Source organism: Salmo salar, chromosome ssa22, assembly GCF_905237065.1.
Source record: "Salmo salar chromosome ssa22, Ssal_v3.1, whole genome shotgun sequence".
NCBI classification, from domain to species: domain Eukaryota; kingdom Metazoa; phylum Chordata; class Actinopteri; order Salmoniformes; family Salmonidae; genus Salmo; species Salmo salar.
In genome coordinates, this window is record NC_059463.1 from 25,432,501 (window position 1) to 25,451,747 (window position 19,247).

The window sequence follows — 19,247 nt, forward strand, 5'->3', positions numbered from 1 at the left end:
ATGTATTTTACATGTTTTATCCATATCTGCTGCTGATGAGAACTCAGAAGCTGGGTCTGTCTGAGATTACTTATCTAAGCTGAGTTGTTAGTGTGTGTCTCATTCATTCTCTTTCTGCCCTCAAGTGCTGCCTAAGTATTCACTATCTCTACAAACACCAACAAAAAGGCTTCTCCCTCTCTCTCCCCTTTTCTCCCTCTCCTTCAATCCCTCAATTTCCATCATTCCTTCTTTTTTCCCCCTCTCTACCCTGTGTGTGTGTGTGTGCGTATGCGTTTCAATTAGGGTTGGACGGTATCCAGATTTTCATACCGTCACACCATTTCTGTACCATACAGGGGTATACGGTATTACAGAATGTGCAAACAAGGGATGCTATTTAAAATAACAAATATATTTCATAATTTCATAATTAATACACCTCTTTTTGTTGGGGCCGAAAATCAAACGGTTTTGTTATAGTTCAGCCTTCTGTGATGTATATAATGTGTGATATTGGTACGCAAACAAATAATTTAACGCATTTCAACTCTATATCTGACATGATACAGATGTCTTCTTTCTGTGAGCCCATAACCATGTGTCATTTTTGCAGATTGAAAATGTTTTGAGCTAATACTATGTCCATATTTATATTTAGAAATTAGCATGGCATTCAGCCAATAAATATAATGCAGCTTTGGATTTGATCCCTGTCTTGAAAGCGAGGGTTTAGACCGCTTGGAATTTTACGGAGAGCCTCTCCCGCTTCGCAAAATGAATGCTAAATGATTGAAATTTTATGAAATTACCCTGTTCGTCTAAAAATGACCAAACACACTGACTGTTTTAAGCAAAACTACCAAAACTATTTTTTTGGGTGAACCTGAACAATGGAAATAAAATCTGAATGTTTGGAAACCCCAATCAGCATTTGGGTCTGAGTTGTGTCCTCTCTGGTATGCTACAGCCTAGGCAGCTGATAGTGGCTGCTTGACCTGCGCTATCGTCTAGGACTGGTGTGCGCTCCCGGTAATACACTATGTGTCCACGGTGGACCGGCGCGTACATAAAGCATCCTCCATTCAGGCTGCAAAGGCATTTTCTCCTTAACTAGGTTGGCGAGCCGCCCCCCCCCCCAAAACAATGTGTACTGTCTTAGTAAAACACAGTTTTCCACCACAGTTTTCAGTTTAGGATGTTGCAGACCCTTGGCTGAAAGCCATGTGCAACATCCTACATTTTCCAAAACTCCAAATGGGTGGTGGGAATGCACATCAGTCCTAGATCATAGTGCAGATCTAGCCTAGGCTAGGTAGGCTACACAAATACACAAGTTGTTTTCAGTCAGCTCATTTTTATGATCATATTTCTGCTCTTTTGATTCAATTTCTACATTTGAGTATTATAGCAGTCGGACGCTGTGGTTTCCTCATTGAACAAAAACGTTTTGTGTGACTTGGAGGTGAGGAGCGCACATCTGGAGCACGGCAGGGTCTCGGGAGTCAGAACAGGTCTTTTGTGAAAAATAGGATGTGAACAAAAAAATATTAAAACGCTAAGGGTTTTCAAACATTACAGCATATTTTGAAGTTCTTTTTGAGTTAGTGAGTTTTTTATTGTGTTGGCTCTGAACGCGGCCTTTCCTTTCTTTAATGGGCAGGTTGGGCCACGAGAGGCCTGCTGCAGCCGTTTAAAACCTCAGCTCTCCAACGCACCTCTATATATTGCGGAAACATTACATTAAATCGCTGATTTGGACGGCGGCTGGATGGTGTGTTTGAAGGTGGCTCATGATAATTCCAGCTCAGGGTAATCTGCTCATTTTAAGCTATGCGCGAGCTATAGTACACCTATTTTAAAGGTATAGATTTTGTCTGCTTAGCCTCTACTAGATCTGAGCAATAACTACACAAATGTGTGGGAGAGAGAAGCTGGGATTGGAGGAGAAGGCAGGAAGAGACAAATGAAAACCAGAACGAGAGGAAGAGGTGAAGAGAGAGATGAAGAAACTAAGGTCCCTGGTCAGAGTGGAGTTTATGTGTAACCCACTGTGAAATTGGCCTCCGTTTAGCAGGCTTTACCGGAGTAATGAGAGCATAGGAGTGCGGTCATAGTAAAGTTAGCCCGTTTAGCAGCCTTTAATGAGAGGTTGCTCCCAAAACCGCCCCCCTCAGTCCTTGTGTCCCTTATCCCTTTACCCAGAGATGAGAAAACCCTGACCCCCTCCAAGCCTTCCTTATTCCCCCTTAGTACTCAAATCAGTTCCCGTATCCCCTAACCACAGACAGAGAGACAAGTTCATTTGGTGACCAACTGTATTCAAGGAACCCCAGCATTATTACACAGGGATGTAGCTGATCTAATTTAGTATAGGTCTAGACTGTATCTGTTTTAGTCTAGACCAGGGATGTAGCTGATCTAATTTAGTATAGGTCTAGACTGTATCTGTTTTAGTCTAGACCAGGGATGTAGCTGATCTAATTTAGTATAGGTCTAGACTGTATCTGTTTTAGTCTAGACCAGGGATGTAGCTGATCTAATTTAGTATAGGTCTAGACTGTATCTGTTTTAGTCTAGACCAGGGATGTAGCTGATCTAATTTAGTATAGGTCTAGACTGTATCTGTTTTAGTCTAGACCAGGGATGTAGCTGATCTAATTTAGTATAGGTCTAGACTGTATCTATTTTAGTCTAGACCAGGGATGTAGCTGATCTAATTTAGTATAGGTCTAGACTGTATCTATTTTAGTCTAGACCAGGGATGTAGCTGATCTAATTTAGTATAGGTCTAGACTGTATCTGTTTTAGTCTAGACCAGGGATGGGCAACTTTGATGGGGCTGGGGGCCACAAGAAATCTGAACTCATCACGAGGGGTCGCAGTGCCAGCCCTAGCCTTTTGGGGGCCCTAATATATGTTTTTGGTATTTACAGTTTTGAGTATGATATCTGAGTTAGAGTGACCAACAAAATCAATGGGGTCAGTAATTCAACCGTGATTACTATACGTTTATATAGCTGGCTAGACTAATTTACAGAGGCTTCTCTGCAGTCACAGAGATAGAGACTGACATTGACACTTTCATGTTGAGGAAGGGCATTTTGGCGCAAAGTGAGAGTTGGGTGCATGTTTTATGAGTTGGATGGTGGAGAGAACAAGAGAGAGAAGGAGAGAGAGAAAGGGAGGGAGAATGGTTTGTGTGATGAGTGACATTGATGCATGCGATACATCAGAAGCGACCGAGGCTGAAACCAAGCCTTCACTTAGATATGCCCCAAAGTCATAAAGCAATCCCACTAACTGTCACCCCCTCAGTAATCAAACCTGCTGCCTCCCTCCCTCTGTGTGTGTGTGTGTGTGTGTGTGTGTGTGTGTGTGTGTGTGTGTGTGTGTGTGTGTGTGTGTGTGTGTGTGTGTGTGTGTGTGTGTGTGTGTGTGTGTGTGTAAAACCAGGTGTGGTTATGCTGCCAAACCCCAGGGATGACTGACACACTGGTTGCTGCCTCATGTTACATCTTTTCAATTTCAGCCCACTTTTTTCTCTTTTCTTTTCTCTGTCCTTCACTCAGTCTGAGTAAACAGAGAGAGAGCGAGAGGACCCAGGTAGTGGACTGACGTGGCTGGGATGGGGGAGACAGGGGGAGTTAAGGAGGGACTGGGGGACGCTGGGTGGAGTTTGGGGGAGACAGGGTGGGTCTGAAGTCTCTCTGCCCCCCTGTCTCCCTCCCCCTCCTCTCTCCAGACAACCCCAATGACAGCCCAGCCATGGGGCTGTTTTTCTATGGATGGGGGTGGGGGGCAGGGGGAGGATAGGGGGAGGCGAGGGAGAGTGGGTTGTTTTGGCCGTCAACAATGGACCTCAGTCTGTCCTGATGGATTACTACAACATATGGTACCCACCTGTCTCTCTACTCTCCCTCCCTCCCTCCCTCCCTCCCTCCCACCCTCCCTCTGTTTATATTTCTCCGCTGCTCCTACGTTCTCTCTCTCCGTCTCGCCCAAACACAGCGGATTAGAGACCAGATTCATCACAGCAGACCTGTTTGCTTTAGAAACCTGAGCCAAGCACACACACACACACACACACACACACACACACACACACACACACAAAGCCTGGGAGAGGCATGCATGGAGAGGTCTGTCCTAGCTCTGTTTGTTGTTGCATATTTGTTATCTTACGTGAGAGTTACGGGTAGAGGAATGAAATCCACTCTCTTAGAAGTGCTTTCACACACTCACACACACTTGTGTGCATGGACAAACACACACACACCTACACGCACGTACACATGCCTGCACACACACACACACACACACTCACTCACTCACTCACTCACTCACTCACTCACTCACTCACTCACTCACTCACTCACTCACTCACTCACTCACTCACACATACATCAAGGCCACTATGTGCATATACTAAATGAATCCCCCTCCTTTTCTTCTAATGGGCCCTTTAGCTAACCCCTCCCCCTTGTCCTCCCTCCCCTCTCTCTCATCCTCCCTCCCCTCTCTCTCGTCCTCCCTCCCCTCTCTCTCATCCTCCCTCCCCCTCTCTCTCATCCTCCCTCCCCTCTCTCTCATCCTCCCTCCCCTCTCTCTCATCCTCCCTCCCCCTCTCTCTCATCCTCCCTCCCCTCTCTCTCATCCTCCCTCCCCTCTCTCTCATCCTCCCTCCCCCTCTCTCTCATCCTCCCTCCCCTCTCTCTCATCCTCCCTCCCCCTCTCTCTCATCCTCCCTCCCCTCTCTCTCATCCTCCCTCCCCCTCTCTCTCATCCTCCCTCCCCCTCTCTCTCCCCTACCTCCCCCTCCCCCTCTCTCTCCCCTCCCGCCCCCTCTCTCTCGTCCTCCCTTCCCCTCTCTCTCCCCTACCTCCCCCTCCCCCTCTCTCTCCCCCTTCCCCCCTCTCTCTCCCCTCCCTCCCCTCTCTCTCACCCTCCCTCCCCTATCTCTCGTCCTTCCTCCCCCTATCTCTCGTCCTCCCTCCCCCTCTCTCTCCCCTCCCTCCCCCTCTCTCTCACCCTCCCTCCCCTATCTCTCGTCCTTCCTCCCCCTATCTCTCGTCCTCCCTCCCCCTCTCTCTCGTCCTCACTCCCCCTTTCTCTCGTCCTCTCTCCCCCTCCCTCCCCCTATCTCTCGTCCTCCCTCCCCCTCTCTCTCGTCCTCCCTCCCCCTCTCTCTCGTCCTCCCTCCCCCTCTCTCTCGTCCTCCCTCCCCCTTTCTCTCGTCCTCTCTCCCCCTCCCTCCCCTATCTCTCGTCCTTCCTCCCCCTATCTCTCGTCCTCCCTCCCCCTCTCTCTCGTCCTCCCTCCCCCTTTCTCTCGTCCTCTCTCCCCCTCCCTCCCCCTATCTCTCGTCCTCCCTCCCCCTCTCTCTCGTCCTCCCTCCCCCTCTCTCTCGTCCTCCCTCCCCCTCTCTCTCGTCCTCCCTCCCCCTATCTCTCGTCCTCCCTCCCCCTTTCTCTCGTCCTCCCTCCCCCTCTCTCTCGTCCTCCCTCCCCCTCTCTCTCGTCCTCCCTCCCCCTCTCTCTCGTCCTCTCTCCCCCTCCCTCCCCTATCTCTCGTCCTCCCTCCCCCTTTCTCTCGTCCTCCCTCCCCCTCTCTCTCATCCTTCCTCCCCCTCTCTCTCTTGTCCTTCCTCCCCCCTCTCTTGTCCTCCCTCCCCTTCTCTATCGTCCTTCCTCCCCCTCTCTCGTCCGTCCTCCCCCTCTCTCTCGGCCCACTCAAAGAAAAGAAACATAGTTGTCAGCCATTTTTGTGAAACCTGTTAAGAGGGGAGAACAAGCGTCCCGTGTGTGTGTGTGTGTGTGTGTGTGTGTGTGTGTGTGTGTGTGTGTGACCCTGCTGAATTAAGAAATGCACTGTTATTAAAATCTGTGTCAGGGGCGATGATCAACGGGGGCGTTGACAAGTCAGAAGAACACACACACGATAGACTCAGGCCTCCAAGCTGAGCTGTGACCTCCTTCCCCTCTCCCTCCCTCCCTCCGTCCCTCCGTCCCTCCCTCCGTCCCTCCTCTCCTCTAATAAAACCTGTCTGACACCAGTGGAGTGTGTGTGTGTGTGTGTGTGTGTGTGTGTGTGTGTGTGTGTGTGTGTGTGTGTGTGTGTGTGTGTGTGTGTGTGTGTGTGTGTGTGTGTGTGTGTGTGCGCTCAGCGGCAGCACAAAGACTCTGTTGTTGGGCCTTCCTCTCAGGACTCCCTCATATTTTTTAAAGGTGCAGCGCGCCCCACAAGAATGCCACAGGGGTTAGAGAGAGGGGGGTTTATTCTACAATGCAAGTGCTTGCTGGGGTCAGAGAGCGAGAGAGAAAGGCAGTGGAAAAGGGGAAAAGGGGTGTCCAGCCAGGAAGGAGAGTGAGCTCCTTTCTAAGTTGTGAACTGGATGTAAAGTCATTTTATTCAGATTTGTTATGTGCGTGAAAGAGAAAGAGCAAAACTATCAAACAAAGAAGGGTTGCCAGTATCACAGTGTACAAAATGAAAGTTTACCAAAGTTGTTTTTGTACTAATTTGACTCAAACTGCTCTCACTTTAGGATATGAGAATAGACAGTCATCACCTAGTGCAGGACACACAAACACACACACACACACACACACACACACACACACACACACACACAGAGAGGAGAGTTAGAGGAGACAGGCATCACCTCTGCATGGTAGTAGTGTTAGTGAAAGCCATAAATGCCTCTTTAATATAGTGGTAATCAGGATGGTAATTTTGACAAAATTGTCCCTTATTGTTTCCAGACATATCTGCTCGGGCTAAAACACACACACACACACACACACACACACACACACACACACACACACACACACACACACACACACACACACACACACATACACACACACACACACACACACACACACACACACACACACACACACACACACACACACACACACACACACACACACTTCTGCTTGAGCCGATACAAAGAGTGTGTGAGGAATAATTCACACCACATGCCAAAGAGATGGGTGGGTGTTTTGTGTGTGTATTTTTGTGTGTGTGTGTGCTGCCAAACCCCAGGTCAAACCAACCTATGGGAGGAGGTTCCAGGGGTAGTCTTTTTGTTTTTTTAAGCATGAAGGTGTGTGTCTGTGTGTGTGTGTGTGTGTGTGTGTGTGTGTGTGTGTGTGTGTGTGTGTGTGTGTGTGTGTGTGTGTGTGTGTGTGTGTGTGTGTGTGTGTGTGTGTGTGTGGGTGGCATCAGTGTGTGCGTGTGTGTTTCAATTGCTGTCTCAGCAAAAGTAGCAAGTGTGTTTGATGCAGATGGTTTTCATTGCTTAGGCCATAAATGTGATTGCACACAGGGGCCCCTCTAGTCTGTGTAAGTCTGCTCTCTCTCTCTCTCTCTCTCTCTCTCTCTCTCTCTCTCTCTCTCTCTCTCTCTCTCTCTCTCTCTCTTCACACCCACTTTATATCTTTGTCCCTCTCTTTTTCTCTCCCTCTTTCTCACTCCCTCACCCTTTTTCTCTCTTTCACTCTTTTCTTGAGCTCTCTCTCTCCTTCTCCCTTTGCCTTTTCACACTGTTCTATCCAACCTGATATTTCAACAGATGTTAGGGAGACCATATCAATAAGAATATACTTTACAACAGATGTTAGGGAGACCATATCAATAAGAATATACTTTACAACAGATGTTAGGGAGACCATATCAATAAGAATATACTTTACAACAGATGTTAGGGAGACCATATCAATAAGAATATACTTTACAACAGATGTTAGGGAGACCATATCAATAAGAATATACTTTACAACAGATGTTAGGGAGACCATATCAATAAGAATATACTTTACAACAGATGTTAGGGAGACCATATCAATAAGAATATACTTTACAACAGATGTTAGGGAGACCATATCAATAAGAATATACTTTACAACAGATGTTAGGGAGACCATATCAATAAGAATATACTTTACAACAGATGCTATTTATCTTGTTGAAATGATTGTTTTCTCAGAAATCTGATTGAGTCATAGTTTCCAGTTTAGGGAAGCATGATGTGTCAGTCCACATTGCAGTTTTCTGTCCGTTAGGTTGGGCAGCCACCCCCCCATTCTAATTTTTTCATAGATCAATATTTACTAAGTAACCTTCCCCCTTTTCAGAGTGTCAGGAAGCCAATGTGCATCCTGCTGCCTCACCTCTCTCCCCCCTTCGCCTCCCCGCTTTGCTCTGCTGATTTATGGTGTTTGTGTTTATGGTGTTTATGGTGTGTGTGTGTGTGTGTGTGTGTGTGTGTGTGTGTGTGTGTGTGTGTGTGTGTGTGTGTGTGTGTGTGTGTGTGTGTGTGTGTGTGTGTGTGTGTGTGTGTGTGTGTGTGTGTGTGTGTGTGTGTGTGTGTGTGTGTGCGTGCGTGCGTGTACTTGGTTCTGTGTGGGTGTGTTTTGAAAAGCATTTTTTCCGTGTTTTGGACGCTAGATCCAGATCTTTCTCTCAGGTGTTCAAACAGAGACATGGCCTCGGGAACTCTCACCCTGCCACAAATAATGTCTGTATCCACAAACATACACAGGGTAGAGAGGGGGAGAAGGAATGACAGAAATAGAGGGATGGAAGGAGAGGGAGAAAAGGGGAGGAGGGAGAGAGAGGGAGAGGCCTTTTTGTTGGTGTTTTTAGAGATAGTGAGCACTTGAGGGCAGAAATAGAAGGAATGAGAGTGAAAAGTAGGTAGAGAGTGGGTAGGAGGTAGGAATGGCATGCCAGAGCTCTCCAGGGCACAGATTCACACCACATTGGCACACACACAGATTCACTGACACACTTTACCCTGAGAGGATGTAAAGAGCCCGCTTGTCACCCTGGCAGAAGAGGGTGAGACAGAGGGAGACAGGGAATGAAGAAGGGAGAGATTGGTCATGGAAGGGGAAAGACGCACAGGCAGGTAGGGAGGGAATAACCAATCGAGGGAAGGAGGGATAGAAGAGGCAGGGAGGAAAGGAGGGAATGCCACACACATTGTTAAGCCAGGTGGGGCTCTCTGGTGTTGAGGAAATCAGGCCTGACAGCTTGGAAGAGGGAGTGGGCACTGAGGTATGGTACAGTATGTATGTGTGGCAGGCTGCCATGTGTGAGTGTGTGTTTATTAGTGTATGTGTCTATTAGTGTGTGTATGCATATATCTGTTGAATGGGTTATGAGGTGCCAGGCTGAGATCTGCACATTGTTTAACCTCTCTCTCTCTCTCTCTCTCTCTCTCTCTCTCTCTCTCTCTCTCTCTCTCTCTCTCTCTCTCGCTCTCTCTCTCTTTCTCTCTCTCTCTGTGTGTGTGTGTCTCTGTCTCTGTCTCTGTCTCTCTCTCTCTCTCTCTCTCTCTCTCTCTCTCTCTCTCTCTCTCTCTCTCTCTCTCGCTCTCTCTCTCTTTCTCTCTCTCTCTCTGTGTGTGTCTGTCTCTCTCTCTCTCTCTCTCTCTCTCTCTCTCTCTCTCTCTCTCTCTCTCTCTCTCTCTCTCTCTCTCTCTCTCTCTCTCTCTCTCTCTCTCTATATATATAACAGGCCCTCCAGGCAGCCAGACAGTTCCTCCTCCAACAGGCCTCTGGACTCAACTCCCCCAGCAGCAATGAGGTTAAACAGAGCCCTGTGCAGGTCAGAACACACACATACATACACACATACATACACACATACAGTACATAGAGGACTCAAGCTTACACACACTTTCACTTGCATGAGTCACACGCAGTACACTGTGATACTCTCTGACCTCTAAAATATACACATTTCACAGAGTCAACAGTGGTGTGTACCTGTGCATGTGTGTCTACTTGTCTCAGAGTTATTGCCACGTCAATGATACAATGTCCATATGCACTTTGCCTCTTCTCTCTCGCTCTCTGTCTCTTTCTCTGTGAATGGGGTCTTTGTAGTGATGGGGCACTGGGCTGTTTTCAGAGCTGAATTCCTCAGTGAGCAGAGAGCGTGGGGTTAGCTAGAGTGCAGGATCCCCACTGACACACACACACACACACACACACACACACACACACACACACACACACACACACACACACACACACACACACACACACACACACACACACACACACACACACACACACACAGATGACTTTGGAAAGTGTATAGTAATACATGACAATAAACAAGCAAGAGGAGGAGGAGGGTTTGGCAGCTCTGTTCTATTGTGTCAGGATGAAGGGGTGTAGCTCAGAGGTGCTGACCATTCTGGCTGAGCAGCGGGGTCTCTCGTTAGGGTCTCTCATTAGGGTCTCTCTCGTTAGGGTCTCTCGTTAGGGTCTCTCGCTAGTGCAGCGCTCTGTTCATTACCAAACCTCACTAATTACACTACACTGTCACTCACTGCTACTACTGCAGACAAGAAGAACAGAGAGAAGTGAAGAGGTAAATAACAAGGAGAAAGAGGAATATAGAAGGAAAGGTTAAGTTAATAAACTGAGCCAGGATGAGCGTGGAACAAAGGATTATTCCATAACAGATTGGCTCCACAGAAATGTATTTATTCAGAACTTATACCTCACTGTATGAGATAAATGTCATAACACACACACTCAAACACTCAAACAGACACTCACGTGCACACAGAGTTGTATCTCCAACCCCCAGGCATTTATGATGTCTCTCTATCATTCTCTCCATCTCATTCTCTCTCGTTTGTCTCTTGCTCCCTTACTTTCTCTCCCTTTCGCCCCATTTCTCTGTTGTTTATTCTGTTGTCTTGTTTGTTCGTGACTCGCCTCAGTTCCCCCTGCCTATACCCCAGGGCATCACTACTGTGTGAGCTGTCAGTGTTCTCTCCCCCCCCCCCACCACCACCCCAGCCCCCTCATAGCCCTCTGATTTACTTACGACTCCCTACATGGTGCACATACAGGCACCCAATGTGTGTGTGTGTGTGTGTGTGTGTGTGTGTGTGTGTGTGTGTGTGTGTGGTTGGCTAGGGTCTCTCTCTCCTCCAAGTGACTATAAGGCCAACAGCACCTGGCCATCAAGAGCCCCTTATCTTTTTATTTATTGAAAGGAATATTGTATCATTTCATATCTTGGCAGCTCCACTGGAGTAATTGAAGCAATCACGCAATGGCAGAACAGGAGAATAAGTGAGAGGGTGTGTTAGTGAGTGCTGCGGGGGAAAATACATTTAATCCAGTCAATTCAGAGGAGTGACTGAGCGACTGGTGACACAGCTGCTCACTTCAGGCACAAAATGGCTGCTGCTAAGGTTGGGCCCTGCCGGGGCTCACACATGCAAATGAGGCCTAACGAATAATGGCATTTTCTGGAGCTTGATAATTAGATGGTTCTCTTCTCTCTGAGGGAGGGGGAAGATAGAGAGAGAGAGAGAGCGAGAGAGAGGGTTCCACTTGTCTTTCTTTGTTTGAGCCCTCAGGAGAAACCTTGGCTCTGCCAGACTAGTGTCTCCCACTGCTCTCCTTCCTCTCTCCATATCTCACCTTTTTTCTTTTGTTTCATTTTAGAATGATAGAAGAAGTTTGGGGCAGACTGAAAATATGTCTTCAATTAAATCCTGTTCCCTAAAGGCCTCTGGTCTAAAGTAGTTCACTGTAGGCCTATAAGGGAAATAGCCTGTATGTATTTTAGTTGTGTCCTTCTTTTTAGGGAAGGATGAATGGTTAAATGGGTAGAGGCACAGAAAGGGATAGGGGGATGGGCAGGGGTTGGAAGGATGGGCAGGGGGTTGGAAGGATGGGTAGGGGGTTGGAAGGATGGGTAGGGGGTTGGAAGGATGGGTAGGGGGTTGGAAGGATGGGCAGGGGGTTGGAAGGATGGGCAGGGGGTTGGAAGGATGGGTAGGGGGCTGGAAGGATGGGTAGGGGGCTGGAAGGATGGGTAGGGGGTTGGAAGGATGGGTAGGGGGCTGGAAGGATGGGTAGGGGGTTGGAAGGATGGGTAGGGGGTTGGAAGGATGGGTAGGGGGCTGGAAGGATGGGTAGGGGGTTGGAAGGATGGGTAGGGGGCTGGAAGGATGGGTAGGGGGCTGGAAGGATGGGTAGGGGGCTGGAAGGATGGGTAGGGGGCTGGAAGGATGGGTAGGGGGCTGGCAGAGGAGGTTGCAAGGGGGTAGTGATTACATAACATGATATACCACGTCTCTCTGACCTGCCATGCGTGCATCACAATGCAGTCTGTGCCAACCACACATGTCACATTTTGGTACAATTGGTACACACACACACAAATTTGACTACAGCCCATGAATATAGTGTGTAATTGAATAGAATGGTGTGTGTGTGTGTGTGTGTGTGTAATTGAATAGCATGGTGTGTGTGTGTAATGGAATAGAATGGTGTGTGTAATTGAATAGAATGGTGTGTGTGTTATTGAATAGCATGGTGTGTGTGTGTTTAATTGAATAGAATGGTGTGTGTGTGTAATTGAATAGAATGGTGTGTGTGTGTAATTGAATAGCATGGTGTGTGTGTGTGTGTTTGTGTAATTGAATAGCATGGTGTGTGTGTGTAATTGAATAGAATGGTGTGTGTGTGTAATTGAATAGCATGGTGTGTGTGTGTGTGTTTGTGTAATTGAATAGCATGGTGTGTGTGTGTAATTGAATAGAATGGTGTGTGTGTAATTGAATAGCATGGTGTGTGTGTGTTTAATTGAATAGAATGGTGTGTGTGTGTAATTGAATAGCATGGTGTGTGTGTGTGTGTGTGTGTGTGTGTGTGTGTGTGTGTGTGTGTGTGTGTGTGTGTGTGTGTGTGTGTGTGTGTGTGTGTGTGTGTGTGTGTGTGTGTGTGTGTGTGTGTGTGTGTGTAAAACCAGGTGTGGTTATGCTGCCAAACCCCTGGGATGACTGACACACTGGTTGCTGCCTCATGTTACATGTGTGTAATTGAATAGAATGGTGTGTGTGTGTAATTGAATAGAATGGTGTGTGTGTGTGTGTGTGTAATTGAATAGCATGGTGTGTGTGTGTGTACTTGAATAGCATGGTGTGTGTGTGTGTGTGTGTGTGTGTGTGTAATTGAATAGAATGGTGTGTGTGTGTAATTGAATAGCATGGTGTGTGTGTGTACTTGAATAGCATGGTGTGTGTGTGTGTGTGTGTGTGTGTGTGTGTAATTGAATAGAATGGTGTGTGTGTGTGTAATTGAATAGCATGGTGTGTGTGTGTGTGTGTGTGTGTGTAATTGAATAGCATGGTGTGTGTATAGTGTCCTGTGTTCATGTGTTATTAAGGAACTTGTTTAATTAGAAAAAATGAAAAGACACATTAGATAAATGCTAATTAGCTTTCCCTCACTCCCTCTCTTCTCTGTGTCAGTGGGGAGGGCCTGGCACAGGCACTAAGAGAACAAACGGGGGGGGGGGGGCGGCTATGGCCGCTTTACAGATCATGATACTAAATAAAAGAGAACTATCTGTTGATATGACATTGCTTCCTTCAGATTTACAGTGCCTTCAGAAAGTTATTCCATAATGTGTTCTGTTACAGCCTCAAAATGGATTAAATAGAGTTCAAAATTAATTAAATAATTGTTTTTTCACACCCATCTACACATAATACCCAATAATGGCCAAGTGAAAACTTGTTTTTAGAATTGTTTGCAAATGTATTGAAAATTAATTACAGAAATATCTCATTTACATACTGTAAGTATTCACACCCCTAAGTCAATACATGTTAGAATCACCTTTGGCAGCGATTACAGATGTGAGTCTTTCTGGGCAAGTCTCGTAAGAGCTTTGCACACCTGGATTGTACAATATTTGGACATTATTCTTTTTACAATTCTTTAAGCTCTGTCAAGTTGGTTGTTAATCATTGCTAGGCAGCCATTTTCAAGTCTTGCCATAGATTTTCAAGTAGATTTAAGTCAAAACTATAACTAGGCCAATCAGGAACATTCAATGTCATCTTGGTAAGCAACTCCAGTGTATATTTGGCCTGTTTTAGGTTATTGTCCTGCTGAAAGGTGAATTTGTCTGTTGGAACAGACTGAACCAGGTTTTCCTCTAGGAAAGCTCTATTCCATTTATTTTCATCCTAAAAAAAACTCCCTAGTCCTGGCCAATGACAAGCATACACATAACATATTAGTCATTTAGCAGACACTCTTATCCAGAGCAACTTACACATTACTCATACATGTTCATACTGGTCCCCTATGGGAATTGAACCCACAACCCTGGCATTGCATGTGCCATGCTCTACCAACTGAGCCATATGGGACTAACATGATGCACCCACCACTATGCTTAAAAGTATGAAGAATGGGACTCAGTGATTTGTTGTGTTGGATTTGCCTCAAACAGAACACTTTGTATTCAGGACATAAAGTTAATTTCTTTGAGACATTTTTTGCAGATTTACTTTAGTGCCTTATTGCAAACAGGATGCATGTTTTGGAATATTTATATTCTGTACAGGCTTCCTTCTTTCACTCTGTCATTTAGGTTAGTATTGTGGAGTTAGTACAATGTTGTTGATCCATCCTCAGTTTTCTCCTATTACAGCCATTCAACTCTGTAACTGTTTTAAAGTCACCATTGGTCTCATGGAGAAATCACTGAGTGGTTTCCTTCCTCTCCGGCAACTGAGTTAGGAAGTGACTTATTAAACACATTTTTGCTCCTGAACTTATTTAGGCTTGCCATAACAAAGGGGTTGACTCAAGACATTTCAGCTTTTCACTTTTAAATAATTTGTACAAATGTCTAAAAACATAATTCCACTTTAACATTATGGTGTATTGTGTGTAGGCCAGTGACACAACATCTCAATGTAATTCATTTTAAATGCAGGCTGTATCATAACACAATGTGGAAAAAGTAAAGGGGTGTGAATACTGTCTGAAGGCACTGTACTTCAAGTTACTTTAGACTGACTAGCATTACTTGTGAATGCCAACTAAACCCTGTTCATTGTATTTTCTGCCTTACTTGTGTCTGTCACAGCAGATTGAACCTTCCTTTAGTGTCAGAATAGATAGGTCAGATGTTAGGACTCATGACCCCTAGTGTGACCCTGAAACAGACTTATCTAAGCCAGACTTATATCAAAGTCAGACTTTCCTAAAATTGATTTATCATGGCTCAAAGAAAGTTTGTCACTAAATCTTCGTAACTTCATCGAATTCTTAAACTGAAAGTTTATAGATGAGGACTATTTCTCTGTGCTTACTGTGCATGTTTCCTTGTTTGGCCGTTTAAGTTTGTTTGAAGTTAACCAAGACTAGTTCTGAGAGCTAACCCAGCTAACCCCGTGAATCAGGAGCAAGGCCTCTTTCACTTAAAACAGTCCACACTGCAGACATTTTCTGTGCTTCTTTCCCAAAGTGTTTTCCCCAAAGCACTCCTTTTGTCCACTCAATGAAAGTGCTTAGTTGGCAGTTTTTCTCCTTCTATTTGATAGAGAGGGGGAGGGGGTATCAGGGTTATATGGTGTACTAACAGTGTGTGAAAAGAGGATGAGGGGGGTGAAGTGAGGGAGTGGAAGGGATGTGGGGATATAGAAGGAGAGTTGGGGTCTGGTGCTGGAGTGAAGGGAGGATGAAGGGAGTAGAGGAGAGAGGGATAGGGGGTTGGGGATGGAGAGGGAGAGTTGGGGTCTGGGTAGTGGAGTGAAGGGAGGATGAAGGGAGTAGAGGAGGGAGGGATAGGGGGTTGGGGATGGAGAGGGAGAGGGAGAGTTGGGGTCTGGGTAGTGGAGTGTGAAACTATTTTGTGATTTGAAACACGAGTGAAATCAGTAATGAAGCCAAGTCGATAACGGCTCTTACACTTCCCTCTGAAGTGCCCGAAGTGTGTGTGTGTCTGTGTGTTTCTCTCTCTCTCTCTGTGTGTGTGTGTGTGTGTGTGTGTGTGTGTGTGTGTGTGTGTGTGTGTGTGTGTGTGTGTGTGTGTGTGTGTGTGTGTGTGTGTGTGTGTGTGTGTGTGTGTGTGTGTGTGTGTGTGTGTGTGTGTGTGTGTGTGTGTGTGTGTGTGTGTGTGTGTGTGTGTGTGCCATCCCGTCTGTTGTGTGCCTCTGGACATTTGTCATCATTTTTATTCTGAGGCACTGGGACGTTAGATGGAGGGGGTGGGGGTGGAGAGGGAGGAAGGGAAGGAGGAAGTGAAGGAGCGACGAAGGAGGAGGATTTTCCACTTCAACTTGCTGGTGTCAGGCCGTCCGCTCCAGAAGGGTTTTCCCATTTGGCTGGCCCCTGTAAGAGTGAGATGTGTGTTTGTGTGCGTGTGTGTGTGTGTGTGTGTGTGTGTGTGTGTGTGTGTGTGTGTGTGTGTGTGTGTGTGTGTGTGTCAGGCCCCTGTCAGAGTGGTCCCAGGACACTGGGCTGGACAAGCCTCAGTACACCGCGAAAATACGCCACTGACAGACCCCCTCCTCCCCCCAACCATAATCCCCAGATCCCCAGCCCCTGTTCCCCTGCCTTAAGTCCCACCACAGCACAGCCCCTCTCCCCCTCTTCCCAGACTCTCTGGCCCCTCTCTGTCTTACCTCCACCTCAGCAGTCCCTTAGCCACCAGTGACCTCCCCAACTCTGCGGGTTGAATCCCTCCAAGTCCCCCTGTCCGCAGTCTGGCTTAGAGTCCCCTTCACACGGATTCTACTACAGAGCCCTCCACAGGACTGTGGAATAAATGATTAATTGTGAATAAATGATACAGTATCCATCCAGTCTGTCGTCCCTGTAAGGCCCATGTTTGTCCTCTTTAGAGACAGCAGGCTAGAAGACCTAGTATCTCCTGCAAGAGACAGCTGGTAACCCACCTGTGTGGTTGTCATCAGCTTGTAATGAGAGTGACAGCACATCGTTCCCACTCAAAGGAGACCCTTCATTCTCTATACCCACACTCATAAGCCTCACCCTTTGTTTACGACACACACACTGACAGACGTGCGCACACACACACACACACACACACACACACACACACACACACACACACACACACACACACACACACACACACACACACACACACACACACAGCCTTCACCCCCTCATAAAATATACCTTCCTTCTCCCCACACACTCCTATTACCACAGGGGCCGTTTGAAGCGGGCAGTGTGACGCTCTAAGTCCCTCCTCTCTCCTCCTAGCCTAGTAGCTAGTCCCTCCTCTCTCCTCCTAGCCTAGTAGCTAGTCCCTCCTCTCTCCTCCTAGCCTAGTAGCTAGTCCCTCCTCTCTCCTCCTAGCCTTGTAGCTAGCCCCTCCTCTCCCCTCCTAGCCTAGTAGCTAGTCCCTCATCTCTCCTCCTAGCCTAGTAGCTAGTCCCTCATCTCTCCTCCTAGCCTAGTAGCTAGTCCCTCCTCTCTCCTCCTAGCCTAGTAGCTAGTCCCTCCTCTCTCCTCCTAGCCTAGTAGCTAGTCCCTCATCTCTCCTCCTAGCCTAGTAGCTAGTCCCTCCTCTCTCCTCCTAGCCTAGTGGCTAGTCCCTCCTCTCTCCTCCTAGCCTAGTAGCTAGTCCCTCCTCTCTCCTCCTAGCCTAGTGGCTAGTCCCTCATCTCTCCTCCTAGCCTAGTAGCTAGTCCCTCCTCTCTCCTCCTAGCCTAGTGGCTAGTCCCTCCTCTCTCCTCCTAGCCTAGTAGCTAGTCCCTCCTCTCTCCTCCTAGCCTAGTAGCTAGTCCCTCCTCTCTCCTCCTAGCCTAGTGGCTAGTCCCTCCTCTCTCCTCCTAGCCTAGTAGCTAGTCCCTCCTCTCTCCTCCTAGCCTAGTGCCTAGTCCCTCATCTCTCCTCCTAGCCTAGTAGCTAGTCCCTCCTCTCTCCTCCTAGCCTAGTGGCTAGTCCCTCCTCTCTCCTCCTAGCCTAGTAGCTAGTCCCTCATCTCTCCTCCTAGCCTAGTAGCTAGTCCCTCCTCTCTCCTCCTAGCCTAGTAGCTAGTCCCTCCTCTCTCCTCCTAGCCTAGTAGCTAGTCCCTCCTCTCTCCTCCTAGCCTAGTAGCTAGTCCCTCCTCTCTCCTCCTAGCCTAGTAGCTAGTCCCTCATCTCTCCTCCTAGCCTAGTAGCTAGTCCCTCCTCTCTCCTCCTAGCCTAGTGGCTAGTCCCTCCTCTCTCCTCCTAGCCTAGTAGCTAGTCCCTCCTCTCCTTCTTTCCTCTCCCCTCTTTTCCTCTTCTCATTGTCCATCAGGTATTTCCTTTTCCTCTTTCCTCCTCCTCCTCCTCTCCTCTCCTGGTATTCCACATTCTGCTAATGGCCCCTCTCACATCCCTCATTCCTCAGCCTAATGAGTACAGAGCCTGTTTACCTGGAGGGAGGATGATGATACTGTATGAATAAACAAATCATGACCCAAACAACAGGAAGCAGAGGAGTTACCCCCACACCATGAGAGAGAGAGAGAGATTAGGGAATGACAGAAAGGTGCCAGGTTTGAAAAAGGGGGACAGTAGAGACAGAGTGTGTGTGCGCGTGTGTGACAGTGGTCTTTCCCATGGTGAGGTGGGTAATTCTTAGTGACAGGGATAAACAGCGCTGGGGTTTGTTCCTAACGTGAGAGGGAGATGAGGGAGGGAGGAGAGGAGAGGAGGGGGAGGTCTGTGTCAGTCTTTCTCTCTTTTCCTCCTGCCTTGTCATTTTTTCAATGATGAGCCTCGTGTGTGTCCCCGTAGAGTGTCAGCCAGGATAGATCACTTAGATGTAAAGGCTGTTTATACTCTGATCCTAGGTTAGTTTCTCTCCTTCACATCACTCCTCTGGCCATCTCACACACACACACACACACACACACACACACACACACACACACACACACACACACACACACACACACACACACACACCTGTGTGTGTGTGGGTGTGGGTGTGTGTGTGTGTGTGTGTGTGTGTGTGTGTGTGTGTGTGTGTGTGTGTGTGTGTGTGCGTAGGTGTGCGGCAGCACTCCATGTGATAATTAGCCATTAATAGGAGTAGGCAGAGGAGCCTCTAGAGAATGTGGCAGTATTCGTCATGCCTTTATTTAAATATGGTGTGTGTGTTTAAATACGGTCATTTAGTCCACAGCTCATTACAGCTAGACTGTCCTTAACAGTTGAAACGACCCTTCCACCAACACACCCATCCACCTCACTGGTTTCTTGTCAGGCACTTATTCAAAAGAAAAATACAATTTCCATAGTTCTGTCTTCACCCATACAGTAGGGTCATCATCCTAAAAGAATTTGGAAATCTTGCAATTTATAGCTTCCATTCCCCAACCACCATATGACATGTCATGCATTCCTTTTGAATCCAGGCCTGAGTCTACAGTGTGGTTATTAGCTGGTCCAGCCGTGCTCCATAGCTGCT

The 19,247-nt window shown here is 47.3% G+C and overlaps 1 protein-coding gene across 7 annotated transcripts in view; it reads left to right on the plus strand.

The window, feature by feature from the left end:
* foxp4 (forkhead box P4) overlaps nucleotides 1–19,247 on the plus strand; it is a 178,592-nt gene that overhangs the window by 87,752 nt on the left and 71,593 nt on the right. For 5 of the 7 annotated variants that reach the window (XM_014166823.2, XM_045705236.1, XM_014166819.2 and 2 more), the window contains exon 3: nucleotides 9,511–9,600. The exons of 1 other annotated variant lie outside the window; for it this stretch is intronic. In XM_014166823.2, the coding sequence (XP_014022298.1) occupies nucleotides 9,511–9,600 (90 nt within the window). Of the gene's footprint in view, nucleotides 1–8,903; nucleotides 9,049–9,510; nucleotides 9,601–19,247 lie in introns of those variants that run through there. One more of the 7 variants, XM_045705235.1, reaches the window with a different exon arrangement.